At 39.2% G+C, this 21,068-nt stretch overlaps 1 protein-coding gene across 1 annotated transcript; it reads right to left on the minus strand.

Annotated features, from left to right (window-relative positions):
- Positions 1–325: 325 nt before the first annotated feature.
- Positions 326–20,515, minus strand: cldnd1b (claudin domain containing 1b). The gene is made up of 5 exons (XM_057843867.1): positions 20,411–20,515; positions 17,742–18,055; positions 12,338–12,445; positions 8,281–8,418; positions 326–5,776 (listed from the first exon to the last, which is right to left on the minus strand). Exons 2-5 carry the CDS (start codon positions 18,025–18,027, stop codon positions 5,559–5,561), a joined length of 750 nt encoding a protein of 249 aa, XP_057699850.1. The 5' UTR covers positions 18,028–18,055; positions 20,411–20,515; the 3' UTR covers positions 326–5,558.
- Positions 20,516–21,068: the final 553 nt, after the last annotated feature.

Raw genomic sequence — 21,068 nt, forward strand, 5'->3', positions numbered from 1 at the left:
TAAAATTCTTGATAAATTAAACTTTACTTTTTCTCACGTCAAGTAAATTTACTCAGAAACTGCATGATCTAGTTGATCCCTGCTGACTGCCAGAGGGCGGTGCTGAAAGCACTGAATGAGCCCTTTGGGCATATGCAGTCAGGAGTATGTATACTCAAAAAGTCACGTGACCAGTTTGACCCCGGAAAATGTATAAATTCCAGTGTTACCACAGGTCCAGTCTCGAGTTACAAAACCTTCCCAAATGAGCATGAGGATACTGAGTGACTGAATAATCTGGCGGTTATACACGATTCATAAAACCGTAGTTACATTCGTAACTTACTTTTTAGTATTTTGCATGAGTTTTATTTCAAATGGGATGGGTTGAACATACATTTCCCCCAATTCTGGAATGACCAACATACACAATTTGAGCCTCTTTTAAGAGACTTCCACAAAATTACCAACAGTTAGGAACGCTTGACATTTTAAGTGGTTTTATCAAAGGTGAATAATACGAAAGAGCAAGCAGGAGTGTATTCCGTATAATTTGAAACAAACCGTTTTTTGCAATTAGCGGTAGCATTAAACAGAGGCTTAAGCATTATAATGATAATAAAAAATATTTTGAACAACTACAATCAGGTTGAAGAATGTTTTTATCAAACAGCTGAAATGTCTTAGCATTGTGCTATTGATGAAGAAAAAGTTAAAGGCATGGTGAAAAGCAGCAGTGAAACCGATGGCACCTAAAAGAAAGGCAAGCTTCACAGCAACACAAGCAATAAATAATATAGCATGCACTTAAAGGAGGAAAAAAGGCTACCTTGATGCAATAAAGTAAAGAAGCAATACCACAAATGGATGTTGTGTAATGGATATTATCAGCACTTATGATGATTGGCTACAAATATACAGTGCATCTTGAAAGAATTCAATGCGTTCCCCCTTTCCACATTTACGTTACAGCCTTATTCTGCAATGAAATAAAAAAAGACACTAATGGCTCCGCACACAACACCCCAGAATGACTTTTTTTTTTTTTTTTTTTTTTGAAAAAAATGGTCCATACATTAAAAATAAACAAAACTCAAAATGTACATTAAGTATGAATAGACTTTGCTCAATAATCTTTTTTAACATGATGACAAACGCTTGTCATACCTTTGACAAGCTTTGCCCATTCCACTTTGCATCACACTCTGGATCTCCAACGGGTCTGATGGAGAGCGTTGATCCACAGCCATTAGCTAGATCTTACCAAATTGTCAATATCATTAAAGTTTGGGCTCTGAAGGGTCACTCAATGACATTCACCTAGTTGTGTAAGTCCCTCCTTATTGTCTTGGATGTGTGCTTAGGTGTGTTAGAAGGTAAACCTTCACCCAAATCTGAGGCCTGACCCTCTAGAGCAGGTTTTATACTGGATATTTCCTCAATTTAGACTAGTCTCCCAGTTCTTACCACACAAAAATATCACCACAGAATAAGTCTGGAACTATCATGTTTCATTTTATGGTTGATATTAGTCATGTGATGTGCAGTGCCTGGTTTCGTCCAAAAATGACACTTGGCAAGAGTTCAGTCTTTGTCTCATCAGACTTGGGAATTTTCTCACGTGGTTTGAGATAACTTTTTTTTTTTTTGCAAACTCCAAGCAGGCTGCTATGTGCTTTTTATTTAACTAAGGAATGGCTTTCATCTGGTCACTCAACCCATAGACTTCATAATGTATTGACAGGTCAAATCGGTCATGCACTGGGCCTTGCATTCAAGTAGAGGCCACCCACATCAAAAGGAGCTATTCACAAACACACGAACGCAGCGATCTAACGCCAGATTTCTGTGGAAAAAGTATGAAAGCTGTACCGCATACAAACAGGAAGGATTGTCTCAGGAGTGATTTGCTCAAGGATTCAATGTAATTATTGTATTTTTCGTGCCATGCATGCATTTTGAAACGTTGTGAAAAAAATCAATGGGAGAAATTATCCGCTATGGCATCATAGTTCGCAATATTTACATAAAATAAATGCTAACTGCACGGTTTTCTTGCTTTTAACCAAGAATCGAGACTGTTTTATGTCCATATCTATAAAGAATTCAGGGATTTAGGCATTTATTCACAACAATTTTCAAAGGAAAAAGGTACAGTATTTGTTTTCATAAGGCAGCTGCAGGACATTCAACATATTTACGTAAAATAAATGCTAACTGACCAGTTCTTTGCTCTTTTAACGATAAAGAATTCAGGGATATAAGCATTTATTAACAAGAATTTCAACGTAAAAAGCTTTGTTGGAAAAGCGCTATACAAGTATAACACCATTTACCATGTTGTGGTAAGGCGGCACCACAGTGACTTAAAAGACAAGCAGCACATTCGACATATTTACTTAAAATAAATGCTAACTGCCCATATTTTTTTTTTTGCTTTCAACGAAGACTCAAGACTGTTTTACATCCATTTCTAAAAAGAATTCAGGGATTTAAGCATTTATTCACAAGAATTTCAACATGAAAAGCTCATTGTTGTGGTATGGCGGCGCCACAGTGACTTAAAGACGAGCAGCACATTCGACTTATTTACTTACAATAAACGCTAACTGCCATTTTTTTTTCTTCCCTTTTACGAAGAATCGAGACTTCACAAGAATTTCAACGTAAAAAGCTCTTTGTTGTGGTAAGGCGGCGCCACATTGACTTAAAGACGAGCAGCACATTCGACTTATTTACTTACAGGCATGCAAACTTGCCACCTTTCGGCGAAATTTCGCCGTTTTGAAATCAAAATGGGTCTTTCTTCTGAATCACGTAGATCCGAGGAGAAAAAAAAAAGGGGGGGGGGGTCGTTAACGAGCGAGTGAAACCGTTAACTTCAAAACCGTAGTCCATGCTCAAAATTACACTCTAGTCCGATGACCTAGACCGATCACCGCCACTCTCTTCTCGTGACAACAAATGACTGACAACAGTGAGAGACGGGAGCACAGTTATCACCAATCAGCAATGAGGAGGCGGAACCCCTCTCCATCCCAGCTTCTCGACCGGACCCGTTGGAAATTGCGGCAAGGTAAGGGATTAATGTCAAAAATGGTTAACTTCTTAAAGCTAAAAGTTTGAGTGATGGCCTATAATAGTCTTCAGAAATCATTCAATCGTGTCGTTCGATCAATTCCTGCGCTTGTAATGATGTCTATAACACAAGTATTCGCTTAATTTCTTGATAACTGACTTCAGATGTTCCTCGATATTTCACCGCCTCGTAGAACGCAGTTACTCGAGGTAGCGCTAACTGCGGAGGGGCTAACTAGCGCCTTTCACACAGGGCTTTGCTAGTAAAGTTAGCGAACGTCAGTTGGGATCTGAATTGTCGCCAGTTGGCGTTGTGACGAGTTATTTAAGGCCCCTTTGTAAAGCGCTTGTTAATGATTAAAAAAAAAAATTAAAAAAATCATGAGCAATGAGGTAACTACAGTGATAAACTAGTGCCTTCCATACAAGTCATGTTCAGAGCTTTGTTAGTAAAGTTCTGAATGGTCACCAGTTATTTTTGACAACGAGTTATTTAAGGCCCCTCTAAACCCTCCGATAATTACAGAAAGGGAAGAGTTTTGCCTTGTTGTGGAGGTTGTTTCATTCGTTTAGCCATCGAGAGTTTATCAAACCAGAGAGCTCCGCTACAGGTCGCATTTGAAAGTACCCCCATTCCCGCGCTGTTCGTACACACCCCTTTCATAAAACAGCCTACTGGTGTACGTCTGTTTATCCAGTATGATGTCCTATCAATCGAAGTTAAGGACCATGGGACTAATTGCTTTGGTTTAATGTAAATAAAGTTATGATCACTACAGTTAATACTTTTGAAGAATTGTAATTTTTTTATTCTATCTATCTATCTATCTATCTATCTATCTATCTATCTATCTATCTATCTATCTATCTATCTATCTATCTATCTATCTATCTATCTATCTATCTATCTATCTATCTATCTATCTATCTAACACATAATAGTTAAGTGAATGGAATTTATACTGTACCTATAAATTCATATTTTATGCTGTACAGCTGTTCTCTGCTTAATGCAAATGGGACATACTGTATATTTTATAATTAAGATTTTGTATAATTTGCTACTTAATGCGTCTTATATGTTCTGATTTCAGGATGAGAGATTTAGACTTGTACATGTTAAATTATTATGTACTGTGTTTAATTCAGATGTCTCTGGTTGCACTATGAAATGCACTTTTCCGCGCATGCCGTGTGTCCATGTTACTTTGTCACCTTTTTCACCCCTAACCAGTTTGCATGCCTGTACTTAAAAAAAAAGCTAACTGCCCATTTTTTTTTTGCTTTCAACCAAAGATTGAGACTGTTTTACGTCCATATCTATAAAGTAGAGATGCACGATAATATCGGTCACCGATAATTATCGGCCGATAATGGCAATTATGACGTCACACAGATAATCCAGATAAAACGAAATTCAACCGATAATGCAATCCGATAATTATATACTTGATTTAGCCTCCAAATGTGCGCAATCAACAGTTTTGTCCAATTCTGCTAGTTTTAAGGAGGTGGTTTTGCAGTGTAGTAATATGATATATGTTAGGGATGGCTTACTTTTAAAGGCATTTTTCTGCAACTTGGGTGTTAACTCCTTAAGTAATTGTTGCCAAAAGCTTACCATTACACAATGTCATTGCCATTGTTTAGTTGTTGGAATTTACTACTTGTTCACATTTGATGTGGAAAAAAATAGCACTACATTACATTTTTGCACAGTAACATTTATCTTTGTATACTTTAAAATTTTACATACATATTTGAATAGGATTATCGGCGTGACATTATCGGTTATCGGGTGGAAGGGGCAGGTAATTATCGGTTATCGATATCGGTTGAAAAATGTATTATCGTGCATCACTACTATAAAGAATTGAGGGTTCACAATATTATTACTATTATTATATATATTATTATATTATTCACAATAATTTTCAATGGAAAAAGCTCTTTGTGTGTGTTTCCACTCGGTCAGCTTTGACGGAGATAGCCCCCCTCCCCCCCACTAAACGACCCAGTGTCCCGTCAATACCATTATGAAGTCTGTGCTCCACCATACAAGCGTAATTGGTGAAGATGGTTGTCTACTAGAAGGTTCTCCACTCCACTCTGGCAGAGTGACCAAAGGTTCCTGGGCACCTCTCTGACTAAAGTCCTTCTCTCCCAATTACTCAGTTTAGGCATGCGGCCTATAGGAAGATTCCTGCTTTGCAAGTTCTTCCATTTACATATAAGGGAGGTCACTGAACCTTCAAAGCAGCAGATTTAGCTTTTTAAAGGTTTTTGTGGCTAAAACTGAATACAAATGAAAAGATAATTTAATACATTTTTTCCCATGCTGTCATTAGTTGGTGTTTTGCGGAGAACTTGAGGATAAAATGAATTTAATCAATTTTCTCATGAGGCTGTCACATAAAATGTAGAATATGTGAGATGTTGTGAATACTTTCCATACGCACTGTACGCTCATTGCTTTTAGATTTTGAACATCAGCTGCCATTTTAGGCCACTCTGTAAGCAATCATGCGTGTGTAGTTCTTTCGGTGGCTGCGGGCTGCCCAGATGAACAAGGCGGACGCCATCACTTGCAGCGGGAAAGAGATGAGGGCGAGATAGAGGGACCAGCCCAGAGAGGATTCCACCTCCTTAGGTTTTGTGTACTGGTGGAGGAGATCCACGCCGGCCAGAAAGCAGCACACGCTCCCCAGAGAGCAAAGAGCTAACGAGGAAGAGGAAGGACGTCAGCAAAGGGACGCTACTATATCTACATCCCGGTCACCCATTGGGGCAGGGGTATTATACTGGTGTAATGGGGACCCACAATCACAAAGCATCATTGCTGGTCTTTGCTCTTATAAAGGTGGTTGCCTAGTTCTGTATTGAAAGCTGTATAAATATTTATTTTAATATCCTTAAGTAAAAATGTCAATTTCCCAAATTCCCAACGCTGACGCAACTTTTTTTTTTTTTAAACGATAGATTCTCCCATCAGTTGACAAGACCGCTCCCACAGACATTGCGCTACACCTTCCCTAGGGGGCCGACCGAGGCAAGCATTTGGCTTTCACGGTGATAAACTCAAACACACGCTGCGATCTATCGTCGGATTTAAATGGAAATAGGACCAATGTTTTATTGCATACAAGCAGGCAGGAGTATCTCAAGACTGATTTGGTCGAGGAGTCAAGGTAATTATTACATTTTTCGCACCATGCATGCACTTTGTTGTGAATACAATAAAATGGAAAAAAATAGCCTAACTTTAACTTCAAATATTTACATAAAATGAATGATAACTGCGTTTTTTTTTTTATATATATATATACTTAAACCGAGAGTCTGGACTGTTTTACGTTCACATGTATAGAAATTCCCCGATTTAAGCATTTATCCACAAGAATTTTCAACTTAAAAAGCTCTGATTTGTGACGGCCGCCTTGTTGGATTACACAATACTCATACTTTTGCTTGTAATATTTATGTAAAATGAACGATAACTGCCTGTTTTTTGCTTTCAACTAAGAATCTAGACTGTTTTACGTTCATATCCTTAGAAATTTCACATTTATGAATTAGAATGTTCAATTTAAGAAGCTCTTTGTTTTGTGACAGCCGCCATGTTGGATTTTGTATCTCTACACAATAGCGGAATTCAACCTAAATAAAGTTATGATTGTACAGTGCCCTCCATAATTATTGGCACCCCTGGTTAAGTGTTATTTAGCTTCTAATAATTTTTTTTTAATTCAAATAATATGGGACCTTAATGGAAAAAAAGACAAATCCAACCTTCAATACAAGTGCATTTATTCAGTGGGGAAAAAATACCAGTGACGACCCATCTTCAGCTTTCGGGCAGAGGGCAGCAGATATTGATTTAAAATGTCCTGGTATTTCAAAGCATTCATGATGCCATGCAGCCTAACAAGGTTCCCAGGGCCTTTGGAAGCGAAACAGCCCCACAGCATCACTGACCCACCCCCATACTTCACATTTGGTATGAGGTGCTTTTCAGCATGCTCATCTTTCATGGCACGCCAGACTCACTTAAGAGTGTTTGGTTCCAAAAAGCTCAATCTTGGTCTCATCTGACCAAAGCACACGGTCCCAGGCTTCAACTGGGACAGTGATGCTGTAGGGCTGTTTCGCTTCCAAAGGCCCTGGGAACCTTGTTAGGGTACATGGCATCATGAATGCTTTGAAATACCAGGACATTTTAAATCAAAATCTGTTGCCCTCTGCCCGAAAGCTGAAGATGGATCGTCACTGGGTCTTTCAGCAAGACAATGACCCTAAACATGTGGCCAAATCTACACAGAAATGGTTCACCAGACACAAAATCAAGCTCCTCCCATGGCCATCTCAGTCCCCAGACCTTGTTTTGTTGGCAAAAGGGGGTTGTACAAAGTATTAACACCAGGGGTGCTAATAATTGTGACACACATTATTTGATGTCAAATAATTATTTCTTTATGTGTTTTTTTTTACCCCACTGAATAAATGCACTTGTATTGAAGGTTGGATTTTTCTCTTTTTTCCATTATGGTCCCATATTATTTGATTTAAAAAAAAATATTAGAAGCTAAAAAACACATCTTAACCAGGGGTGCCAATAATTATGGAGGGCACTGTATATAGCAAATGCAAATTTTGCTTTTGTTGAGTAAAATTAAGACGATTCTCTATGCTTTCCTCAAGTATTAAGTTTCTGATGTGAAAACTGAGTGATTTATTAGCTGTTGAAAACTTGCACTACATTAAAAAAATATTTTTTTTTTTGCTATTTTGGGCAAAAACCTGTTAAATATTGCTATTGATCCTGAAAATATAGGTGATTATCTCTGCATTTGGTGATTTGTGAGCATCTAGCGTGAAATTTGAAAATTTTATATCCATTTTAAGTTTCGTTATACTTGTATAGAAAAATAATCGGGATTTCGTTAGGGTACGACTTTGAATTTTTTGATGTTGCTGCTCATGGAGACACATATATGCCTAAGGGAGGTGCCTGTTTTGGTTTTAGGTTGCTTGCAGCTTTGGTTTTGAAAATATTTGAATTTTAAGTTTTTGAAAATAGGCCCCCTACGGATCGGCCCCAAGCTCCGTGTCTCGTCAACTGATAGTGAAGTCTGTTTTAACCCACTCATCTCTCTTCAAAGCCATTTTTTTAAATGAGTCAATTTATGAAGGTATTTGACTTACCAACTGTTTGTGACTTCTTACCTGCAAGTAGATGCAACACTCCCACAGCCAAGGTAGGCGTGAAGCTGCGGCACAGGCAAGCGCAGACGCCAATGAGGCCGCTGAGGAAGACCAAGGCCAGAGACACCAGAGGTAGGAGAAACTGGCACCTCCACAAGTCTGCATGTAAATTTAACATCAACAACTCTGGGATGGGAATTACTGTATATTGCTTGCTTAATATACAGTATGACTGCAGTGAACCCCCGGGTATTGTGGCTTACCATTCGTGCCGTGCTTTATTGCTGATTTTTAAATAATCACTTCAAATGGGTTTTTACAATAGCATATAGTGTACTGGCAAGTCTAAATTTAGGTCCACCCTTTATATAGACAGCGAACTGTTTTATGTTTCAGATTTGAAACTCACAGGGCGACTTACTCAGTTGTCAAGGGAATTGGCACTAACATAAACTTTGCATGGTGAGTGTCTGTGTGACACCTAATCAAACAACAGCATTTCTGTTTTTCTCATTGAATAGACCAGGGTTCACCAAATCTGGACCTCGATGCCATCTATCCTGTAGTGTTTTCCACGTCTCTCTCCCCTACCACACCTGAATCAAATGATTATGTCATCAGCAACCTCTCCAGAAGCCTGATAATGATCCTGATTATTTCATTCAGGTGTGTTGGAGGAGGGAGACATGGAAAACACGACAGGAATAGTTGCTCCGAGGTCCGGATTTAGTGAACCCTGGAATAGACCATGGAAGAAACAACAAAACCTACAGTTCAAATAAAATGATCAGTAAGCATTTGAAGGGGAAGTTCAGAATTTTTGACATTAGGCTTAATTTTGGAGTTAGCAGGGGTTTAATTATTTGGTAGAGTTGGTTTCAACAAATTACGTGCAGTTTGTTAGTTATTTGCAAGTTGCAGGGCTCCAGATTAGCTAAAATAGCGCAAGTCATTGGTGCTTGCTAGCACGGCAATAAAAAATGATATTAACAGATCTAATGTAGTCAAACAAATTCAAAATGCAGCTCATTGTTCGAAATACCCGTGCGGCCAAAACAATGTCACACCAAATTGCAGTAATTCATTTCATTCTGCAAAACTATTTTTTTAGATGCATAATGCGACGACAAAAGGGTGCTTTAGACACTCGTCCTTAGTCTGCTGAGCAGTGTTGGGCACGTTACTTTAAATTACTTTAAAAAAGTAATTAGTTACATTACTCACTACTTCTTCCAAAAAGTGAGTTAGTAACTGAATTACTCTATAGTAAAAGTAACTAGTTACCAGGGAAAGTAACTATTTCCGTTACTTTAAAAAAAACTTGTTGTATGTCAAAGAATTTGAAATTTTCGGAGCAGTATTCAAGTCAGTGGAATAGAGAAGAACAGACAGGTAGTTAACTTGTTGGGTGCTTCAGCAGATTTGAATTGCTTACCACAGATGTCGACAAAAGCTTTGCCCCGGGACATAAATTACACATTACATGCAGGTTCTTTCCTTTAATTTCGACAAACTTGAAATAGTGTCTATATTTCCACCTCTTAAAGGACAATTTTTCTTCTGAATGCTCTGCCATTCCGACCCTGTGCATCTGTTTTGCGTGTGTGTTTGCCGCACGCGCTGTTCCGGTTTGCTTGTGAAATCACCGGCTCTGATTGGCTTACCACTACACATGACTCTAACCCTCAGCCAATCACAATCACTTCCATCGTATCTCTCGAGGGGCAGCATTTAGGTAGGCTCGTTTCCCGACAATTCACGTCACCTTCAAAGCGTCTGCCGTCCTCAAGATGGAAGCACAATTATTGCTGGCTGACAGTGGGAGATGGGAACGAGGCTAGCATCAGGTGTAGCAAACACAGAAACGTTACCAAACTTTGGAAAGCATTGTCTAATTGAATGAGCAGGGACAAACAGCTTGGAGTCAGAAGTACATGCGCTATTCTCGAACCTGAACGCACCCCAAGTCTTGGATGACAAATCAACAGAGCAGAGAGTCGACTCGACACGGCTGGTAGTTTCTTCAATTTATTCAGAGTAAGTAACGCACCGCTTTTGACCGTCAGTAATGTTAACGGCGTCGTAACGGCGGAAAAAGTACCATAATTATTGGACTATAAGCCGCACCCACCAAATTTGACACAAAAACAGCATTTGTTCACAGATAAGCCGCACTGGACTATAAGCCGCAGCACTCCTCACTGTATTATGGAATATTTACACCAAAAGATAGTAACCGGTAACACTTTATTTGACAGCGGCACCGTAAGACTGTCATAAGACCAAATGAGCCACCATGAAGCTTTGAACCAATGGGCAGAAAAGCTTCATTGCCTCGAGAAGCTTAATTTGCCCATCACTGCTCCACCTGCTGTCAACACTGCTGTCGTCCAACATGCCTCCTAGCATGCATTGCAGCACTACAGATGTAAATAACAATCAAAATTCATGTTCTCTGCAAATTATTTCTTCAGTTATTGTTTCAGTTTCATTTATTGCTAGAGATGGTATTTGGTAACTCTACTTGAAAGTGGCCCCATAAAACTGTCATTAGACAATCATAATTATGACATGACACTGTTATGACAATTAATGAATGCTTATACCAGATGTCATTTAGTGTTATCCGGAAAATTATCTCACTTTTGAATGGATGTAAAAGATCCGAGCTGAACATAAATGGAGTGACATAGTTTGCCGGATGACACTTAATGACATCTGTCATAAGCATTCAGTAATGTCCATGATAGTGTCATGTCATAATTATGACGGTCATAAGACCAAATGAACCACCATTGCTTCAAGAAGCTTCATTTGGACATCACTGCTCCCTTGGAGAGACAGTCAACCTCTGCTGCCACCTGCCGTCAACACTGTTGTTGTCCAACATGCCTCCTAGCATGCACTGCAGCGCTACAGATGTAAATAACAATCAAAATTCATGTTATGTGCCAATTATTTCTTCAGTTGCTGTTCCAGTTGTTTCATTAATTACTAGTTATGGTATTTGGTAACATTTTATTTGACAGTCGTGCCATAAGACTATCATAACTATGACATGACACTGCCATGCGCATTAATAAATCCTTATGACAGATGTCATTTTGTGTCATCGGCAAATTATCTCACTTTTGAATAGATTTAAAAGATCCGAGCTGAACATAAATGGAGTTAGTGACATAGTTTGCCGGATGACAATGACATCTGTCATAAGCATTCATTAATGCCCTTGATAGTGTTATAATTATGACGGTCTTATGACGCCGCTCTCAAATAAAGTGTTACCTATTAACCCAAATAAATCAACAAATAAGCCGCACTGGACTATAAGCCACAGGATACTGAGGGAGGGAAAAAAGTAGCGGCTTATAGTCCGGAATTTACGGTAATTAGTTAGATTACCCCGTTACTGAAAAAAATAACGCCGTTACGTAACGGCGTTATTTATAACGGCGTTACTCCCAACACTGCTGCTGAGTCTTAACTGAAGGACGGCAACATGGTGAAATGTGCATTTAGAGGCAGTGGAGACACACAGAAGAAATGGGCAAAGGACCGTTTCCACAAATTCCCTATGAAGAACAAATAACAATATAAACTGTGGCTACTTGCTGCTGGCTACGACAAAAAAATCAGCAGTGAAAAAACAGCCTGTTCCCTGCAGAGCTGCTGGATTGCAAATGTTGCCGTTACAATTATTGACATGCAATGGTAAGTTTTAATAACCTTATGCTAAAAAAATAGCTAACAGTATTGATTGCATGGGGATTGCATGGGTCATCGGTGATCCTCATGCGTGCATGTTTTTTTGCTAGCAAGCACTGCAACTGACAAACTGCACGTAATTTGTTGAAACCAACTCCACCGACTAATGAAACCTGCACTAACTTGAAAATTAATTCTAATGTCAAAAATTCTGAACCTCCCCTTTAAGGCCAGAAAGAGGTCTAAACATATTTAATAAGAAATATAATTGTTAAACAAGACATTGGTGTATGGCTAAAAGCTTTTAAGAATGAGGCTAGAAACAGGTTAATCAATTATTCCAAGAAGTAAATCATTGAATAAAAAGACTCACATGTCCTTAACAGGTCCTCTTCACGGTTGTGGTTTCCATGATATTTGTACTTTGGTAAGAACTGCTGAGGAAGTGTGAAGCGCTCACACTGCCTCTGAAACTTGGGATCTGGAATGGGGATGAAGGGGAGATCAAAATCTGTAACGGCCATCAGACATCAGTTGGCATGTAAATAAATAAGACTTGAAGATTTGGATTAAATTACTTGAACGGCATTCCGGGACAGTGATTCTAAAATTGACAACTCTAAGGTGCCACAGAGTATAATTTGCTCATTAACCACTTTGTACGTCCTGGAAACCTACTCGCCAACAGCCATTATGCTAGGTCTTGATATACAGGGTGACCCCAAAAAAAGTTTACACTGCCATAATACAACTTAAATGCCATGTTTATTCAGTTTAGAATTAGAATTTAATCACAAATTATACATTATTGTAAAGAACATGTACAGTACACTCTATTTTTCAATGTGTCCTCCCTTAAGTGTCACAACAGCCTCCAGGCGCCTGCAGAACGCTTGACAGGTCTTCTTTATGTAGGATGCTGTCATCTTTTCCCAAGATCTAACAATGGACTTCTCCAAGGCTGCCACAGAAGTTTGTGGCTTCTTACAGGCACTGTCCTCCACAGTTGCCCATATGCTATAATCCAGGGGATTGAGATCTGGACTCTGGGGCGGCCACATATCACCTTGTCAATCAACTTTTTGGTCCGCACAGATCGGGCACTTCCAGACCCAGGTTTTCGTGAGGCTGTTCCAGTATCTTTCAGCTTCTTTTTAACTTTGTAGACTGCACATCTGGATATTCTCAGATTTGCTGCAATCTCAGTAGGTGTCAGACCGCCAAGCAGCAATTCAGGTACAGCTAAAGTTTTCTTCATTTTCAGCAGAAGCACAGGAATTGTAGAGACGAGAGATTACCAGCTGCATTGAGTGACCTTAATGAATCACTTAAGCATGACAACCTATTTAGATACAGGCATGAAAATCTCTCACCTTTCGGCGAAATTCGCCGTTTTAAAGTCAAAAAGGGCGACCTACGTGAATTGCGTAGATCCGAGGAGAAATTCTTTTTTGGGGGGGGGGGGTCGGGAGGTTTTATTTAATTATTATTATTATCATCATGTGATTAACTTAGTACGTAAACTGAGCACTTAAGAACACAGTCAGCAAATCCTTCTAGATGCTTCGCTGACGAGAACCAATCATCGGCCCAAGCTGCGTTCCATGATTCCAAACGCGCGCACTCCTTACGCGTGTACATGGAGTGCTCGGAGAGCCTTCGGTTGCATTGCAAAGCTAAAAAGCAGGCCGTATCCACATCGGGGCAGACCAGAGCGCAGCATACACACTTGCCTGTATTTGCCAGCAGATTGAATTTGGTGAGTAATGGTTTCAATCGTTTTCACGTTTTGCGATATAATAAAGTTAATGCCATTCGTTGCAGCTTGCGTTGAACACTGCCAGAGGTAGCCAAATCTCCCATGAAAAAAAATAGCTCCCGTTAAATTGGCGTCAAGCTTGTGTATTTAGCGGTAATATAAACGAAGAAACACACTGTTGAGTCAAATTAAGCGGCATTCTCTCGGATGGAGGGGGCGCCTCACATCGCTCCCGTCGTCCGCCGGAGACGCGTTATTTTCGGCTTGGATTTGAGCTGACGGTCGGTGTCGGCACAACAGTGGCCCGACGAGTGGTGGGAATGAGTCCTGCTTCTTAAAGCTTTTCAGAAATACAGGGATCCCTCGTTTTTCGCGGTTAATGGGGACCAGAACCCGCCGCAATAAGTGAAAACCGCGAAGTAGCCCCCCCCCCCCCCCCCCCCCATTTTTTGTGCGTGTTCAATGCATTTATTCAGATTTTACATTGGAAAAAAGATACATATATATAAGACATGTTTTTTCACTTTTTTCACTAAAGTATCATTTATAAGTGGTTTTCAAGCACTTCAAAATGTAAGAATTATGATAAGTTTTAAACATGTTACTGCCCCACCGAATTATTTTTAAACAAGAATAAAGTAGTTAGAAAATGCTTGGCTTTATTAAAAGCTTCATAGTGAGTCTACTCAAACCCTCTCAGGCTTTGGTAAACGGTGATTGGCACATGTGCAAAGTTTTTCTTTTTATATATATTTTTTTGTTTGAAGCAACTTATTTGATTGAATAATAAAGGCACAAATGTCCTAGCCAAAATGTGGCCCAAACGCAAAACATTACTTAAATGGAAAAATTTGTTTCAATCAAGAAAAATAGTTTTCAAATGCTTTTTTTGTCTCAAATTTATTATTGCAATCAAAAACATTTTTTTTTTTTTTATTGAAGCTACTTTTTGGGATTAAAAGTATATACTGTATTTTGATTGAAGCAACTTTGTTTTTGATAGAAGTAACTTTGTTTTTTGATTGAATAATAAAAACGCAAATCTAACTCCATCGTTATTGAGTGAGAAAGAAATTAAGAAAGCTTTAGAACTAAAAGCTACCGGGGAGTCTGTTTGTTTTTTTAAATATTTATATTTCATTACATAGACATGCGTCGTAGGGAAGGGAGATTGAGGGATAAAAAAAGGAGTTAGATGAGGCTGCTAAAGGCAGTGGATACCTCATCAGCTGGGTGAATAGCAGACCTGGTAAGAACAAGTTTGCAAGGATAGTCGGCTATTAAATACAATTATAAACACAATTACAATGTTATTTTTCTATAAGATTTTTATGTCATTGCTTTATTAATCATTAGGTGCTAGAGTTGTTAAGTATGGATAATAATGAAATAATAGAAAACTGTGCTGTTGGTGGCTCAGTGACCATCTGATGTGGTTTGTTCTCAGATGAACAAGTTGAGGAAGGAAGTTTTGATGCAGAGGTTGAAGGAAGAAAAGAGGCAGACTGACTGAGTCACAGCCAGAAAGTGTTGATGACAGTTTTGATTTCTATTCACTGTTGCCCCCTCCCAATTAAAGTATGTCACAGTCGCAGCCAATTATTATCTAAAGCTGGTTAAAATTGAAGTTATGTTGTTTTAAGGTGTATTAAATACTTGTTCATGTGCCCCTTTTGATCTACGAGCACCCACCCCTCCACCGGTCTCTGCATGGCCCTGCTGAAACACAGTGTGGGTCGACAGAGCTCAATATTTTGTTGGGGTGTACAATACAGTGTACTGGAACATATTTCCTCCACACCCTTCTCACCTTTTTAACCCCTGACCCATTTTCATGCCTGTAGATATGTTTCAATGGCTTTTAAACAAGCAGTCAACTGAGTGTAAACTTTTTTTGGGGTCACCCTGTAAACACTTGCCCACTGACAAATCCACTCGCCAATGGCAAGTTAGAGCCTGCGTGTATGCTTTTGTATACTGTCTTTGTCTCGTTTGTGGGGGCTTGGTAACCTACTGTCAGAGAACCAGGAAATCTTTATATTGTGTAGAGATGCTTTGCCTCCACAGTACACCCGAGATTAAGGGGAATGGAGGAGGCACAATGTGGGAGTGTGTGATGTCAAATTGTCAACTATTTCAAATCTGGTCAGTTGCAGAGAAGTGTGACTAACAAATGCAGTGTTTCCCATAGGATTTTTTGAAACTGTGGTGGTGGGCTGCATCGGAGTCGGACAGCCTCACCGTGTCGTGCCACGGCTAATTTTTTTGTTTTTTCATTATTTTTTCCCCCCAAGAAGAACCATAACAAAGATATATTTGAAATATTTCATTAGCTAGGCTAATGTTATAGCTCTCAGCTACGGTACATGCATGTAAAATACGTAGCTGATTACAGCTACGTTACCCTATGTAATAATGCGACTTTTTTTCTCGTAGCAATAGTACGACTTACATCTCGTAGTGACTCAGGGTTGGCAACCCAAACTGTTGAAAGAGCCATATATGACCCCCCCCCCCCCCCCCCAAAAAAAAAAAAACTGATACAGTATGTCTGGAGCAGCAAAAAATTAAAAGCCTTGTACAAGCCTTATAATTATCAATACTAGCTATATTAGCCTACTATAGAAATGACTAAGTTGGCTAGAAATACATAATTAGCCTTCATGATTAAATGTTTATTTTCCCTGCAGTGGATCCTATAGCGCACCACGTGACTACTCTGTTGTACGATGCCACCACAAGTTTAACTTCATTACAATATTAATGAATTGAAAGAATGTTTGTGTCATGTTTGTCCTCCTAGAAATCCTATTAAAACAAAAAAAATATATTTCCCTCCCCCATCTTTTTCCATTAAAAAAAAAAAAAAGCTCCGAAGCAGCGCTAAAGAGCCGCATGCGGCCCGTGAGCCGCGGGTTTCAGACCGCCGTCGTAGTCCTCCTTTTTCCTTTTTATTTGACCCTCATAAGTACTACATTACCACAACAATAACAGTCCTGTCAACTGACCGATTTACAGGACTGGGGGAATTCTAATAGCCGTGGAAAGAGTTTTACTTGATTCGGTGAGAAGGTGAATAGTTTTTTCCCCGTTGTTCGTGAACTAAATTTCCACACAAACGCACATCGAGGTACCATTAACTTAGCAAGGGGAGGTATGAGAGTCATTTTTCGACTGTCCCAGATCTCGCGAAATTGGGGGGGGGGGCGCATTTATCCAAGTTTCGTCAGCCGTAATTGTCTGAAGTTGGCGCGCCGGTGTTGTGCCGAAAAATAGCCACTCCACGCGAAATGTCCCCCCTGACGGGAGTGCCTACACGTCACTCGTACAAACAGCCTTTTCTTACCAATCGATGGACACGGAAACGACGTTCTTGTACCGTGAATATGTATCATTTTACTCTGCTTGAACTAATAAATATTTTACTGTGACCAACGCTCTGAAAATAGAGCAAGGCTTTATTTTGGGCCCCACCTCTCCGCGCAAGTTCAATCAAAGTTTGCTTTCCGTCCAAGACGGCCGTCCACCGCTCACTTTCGCCGAAAAGTCCGATCCAAACTATTGTAATGCCCCGGATATGGGGAAGAAGGAGAGAAGTCTGTATTTGCTTACCCACTTGATTGTGGTAACAAAAAGAAAAACAATAACAAAATAACAGCGGGCTGCTAAGACATGCGACCGCTATCTCTCGCTATCTCGCTCGTTCTCCCATTCTTCCTACTCGTTCCCCTTGCGTCTCTTAAATAAATGAATAAAATACTACTCTAAAATGCTACTCTACTACCTGCGCGAGTAGAGTGGAGTTGGCTACAGCTGTGTAATCAGCTGACTGACGCATCTGATTATTATCTTTTTTTTTTTCGGCGGGGGGGGGGGGGGGGGGGGGCAAACGAGACTGTGGCGGGCCGCCACAGTCTCGTTCATTGGTGGGAAACACTGAAATGTGATTGGATTCAAATCACGACTTCATTCAGGTAACACTCATATTTACCTAGTATCTTATGAAACTTAATTTTACCTGGCTCCTTGAACCAATGGGACTGGCTTGGCACTAGGATGCACCACCACCACAGTCCCATGGTGCCATTAAAGCGATACAAGTTCTCGCTGGATGTCTTCTCATTGAATTCGCCGTCAACGGAGTCGTCCCGCAAGAGTGAGGCGTTGCTCCCATCATGTGCGGCCGGAGGGCTGCTGTACTGATACCAGTGCTGCGTTCCCACAGCCACCGATAAGTAAACAGCAGCCAGTAGGCTCAGCACGGAGCCGATGACCAGGGCAGTGGCGTAGCGATTATCCACCATGATGTTAGCTCAGTGTCTTAGCTGCTTCCTGTAGTAAAATACTTGTGAATTACATAAGCATTTTTAAAAATAACTATCAGGCTACGCACTCATTTTTTAACATGAATAAAATAATAAAATTCTCAAAGTTTTAATCTCTTGACTGAGCAAAAAACGCGATGCCTCATAAGAGTGTGAAAATATCGCGATACAGCGATATATCAGCGATATTTTGCAACCTGATCAATTATCGATATGCTCCCGCCAAGTATCAATACTTTTATTTGACATATAGGCCATACAATGGGAGTATGGATGCTGTAAACTGCTCAATGTTTGTTGAGCAATTCCTTGGCGGTCCACTAGGGGCGCTCAAGAGTGGCGGTGAAGGTAAAGTGCGCACAAGTCGTCTAGAGAAGAAGAGAGGAAGCTCCAGTTGGGTTGAAAAAAAAAATAAAGCTTTGTGAGAACGGTGGAGGAAAAAGTGAGAAAAATATTGCTGCAAATCACACATGTGGACACAATTTAAATTTTACACCAAAAGAAAGGAAGTAAGGTGAACAAGGACTTGCTGTATGCAAGAATTATCTAACAAAAATAAGGTTCACTGGCAGCTGGTGACAAAGTGGACACCGGCTTTCTTCACTGCTTCGCTATCATCACTTGAGGTAAGAAAGTTTTGCAATGTAATTGATTCTTTAATTACATGTATTATTTTGATGACATTTGGTGTTGAATGATATAAAATAAACCAGGACCCTAAACTGGATGAAAATGAATAACAAGCCTACATGAATTTACTGATTTATTCGATATTAGTTGAGAACCACTTTCCATCTAGTTTATTACACAAACTGTTATTACTGCCATTTTGATACAATGAGCTATAAAATGGTTTCAATAGCTTCCAAGATATATCAGGTGATGTGCATGATAATTAATGTAGCCTACATATTAAAAATAGGTCATTTTTGCATTTTTAATTTTTATACATTCAATTCATATTTTTTTTAATTCACTCAATACTTCCAACACAAAAAAATATCAGGATTTCAACTCAAAAGCTATTAAGTAGCTAATATTTTTTGTTTTATTTTGTTGGTTTTAAGGTGAGGAAGAATGTGACTGACTGAGTCCGACATCTCAATTGGTGAAGCAGATGGTGAAAGTGCTCAAACCAATGCTCTTGGCAACAAAGGTCATATACGAAGAAAAGACCCACCAATTTTATCGTTGCCCCACTCAACTGCTGACTGACACCTACCGCTCTGTTGAATTTTTTTTTTTTTAAGATTTAAAACGTTACAGAAATTAAGGGTGCCATTCCTCATGATCTCTCCAAGAGATATCAGTGGTTGTTGTCTGTTTCCTCTATATGTGCAGGTACACAATTTTCAGTAGATTTATATTTTAAAGAAATGTTGCACAGAAAAGGTGTCACTGTTTAATAAATGACTTAAACAGTATTTTTTCTATTTTGAAATATCTTTTTTTCCCCCGTTTCAACAGTTGTATCGTAGAATATTACGTATCAAATTTCTCACCAGTATATCGATAATCGCTGTATCGTGATATCGTGAGATAATCGCCATCGTGAGCCTTGCATCGTGAATCGTATCGTGAGGTGCCCTGAGGTTCCCACTCCTAATGCCTCATGTCTTGACCAATATTTAAGACGCTGGCAAGAAATTGGTAAATTTTAAAGATATCTTTCCTGACATTCACTATAGGAAAATGATAGAGCTTCAATTCGGGGGGTTCTCATGTGAAATTCACATTAGATCACCCCCCCAATTTAATGTAAAATTCACATGAGACCATTTCCCCCCAATTTAAGAGATATCAATTGATTGATTTACATTGTAAAAGTATTGATGATTGATATTGAAATGTAAATTGATTTACATTGTACATCGAATAATCGAGATTTTAGACTTGTAACCACTTGTAGAACAACTACATATTATTAGTGAGGCAAGGCTCTGCATCAGTTGACCACTTAGTGTAACTTAGTTAATTTTTAAAAGTAGACTAATAAATATCTTATTAGAAGCGTTATTATGAAAGTTCACTAATAAACACTAGTAATGAATACTACCTAGCGCTTCACAACTTGTATGTACACAATGTCTCGTGCGCAAAGATGTTATCCAAATCCGAATGTAATGCAAATAGCACCTGATGGTCTTACTAGTGCACAAAAAACGTATTAATATTTTGACTTTAAGTGGGTTTCGAATGAATGCTCCACAATCTTAAAAGAACACCATAAGAGAGCCATGTTAGCAAGTTTCCTCAAATGCGTGATAAATAGCTAGTTTTTCATCGCACAACATTCAGCGTTGAAACCCTTAAACATTTTTTCATAATTTATGACGTACCAATCATTGATTTGTAGATTTACCTCATTTTTTCTGCTTATTATTTCGTTGCATTGGATTCCAGCTAGCCTAACCTTCCTGTTTTGCTTGGTCCTTCTTCTTTGCCGATTACGTCGCCAACTACTGCCCTGAAGACTAACAACGCCTCCTGGCGGAGAGAATGGGATTACACCAGAGTTTACCCATTGAACATAACTGGGCTTTTCAACTGGTCAATCCAACAATTAAAAAAAATATATTGTTGGGATTAAATAAAATTACTTGTACGTATATAACTATAAACATGCTATGGTAACACTTCGATTTTATATTACTAGATAATGTAATAATCAGTGTTATTAGTTTGATTACACTTGCTTATGGATTTATTTGCATAAATTCTGGGATTCTTCACAGAGTTGGGCTACACGCGCGCATCTATAAATCGGTAAACTCGGTAAACTAACATATCAGCAGGACAAGACTCCAAACACAGAAGCAAGGGAGAAGGGGGGCACCTTTTTGAGAAGAGCTGAAGACACACCTCATCTGTGCCTTGTAATAGAATGTTCAATAACCTCTAAATAGCTAAATAGCCTCTGGAGTTCATCAGAAAAAATGTTCTGATTTTTTTCCCCTGTATGCGCCACAGAAAAGGAACTATCAGCCAGAATTATGTAAATGTCATCATCTCTGGCATCA

Source organism: Corythoichthys intestinalis, chromosome 8, assembly GCF_030265065.1.
Source record: "Corythoichthys intestinalis isolate RoL2023-P3 chromosome 8, ASM3026506v1, whole genome shotgun sequence".
Taxonomy (NCBI): Eukaryota; Metazoa; Chordata; class Actinopteri; order Syngnathiformes; family Syngnathidae; genus Corythoichthys; species Corythoichthys intestinalis.

Bases quoted from the DNA above. Each gene is read 5' to 3' on its own strand.
- cldnd1b (XM_057843867.1), bottom strand. From the start codon at position 18,027: ATGGTGGATAATCGCTACGCCACTGCCCTGGTCATCGGCTCCGTGCTG. The intron at 12,446-17,741 runs GTAAAATTAAGT...TCCCCATTCCAG, and splicing joins CCATTGGTTCAAGGAGCCAG to ATCCCAAGTTTCAGAGGCAG. The intron at 5,777-8,280 runs GTAAGAAGTCAC...CTTCCTCGTTAG, and splicing joins AGTGTTGCATCTACTTGCAG to CTCTTTGCTCTCTGGGGAGC.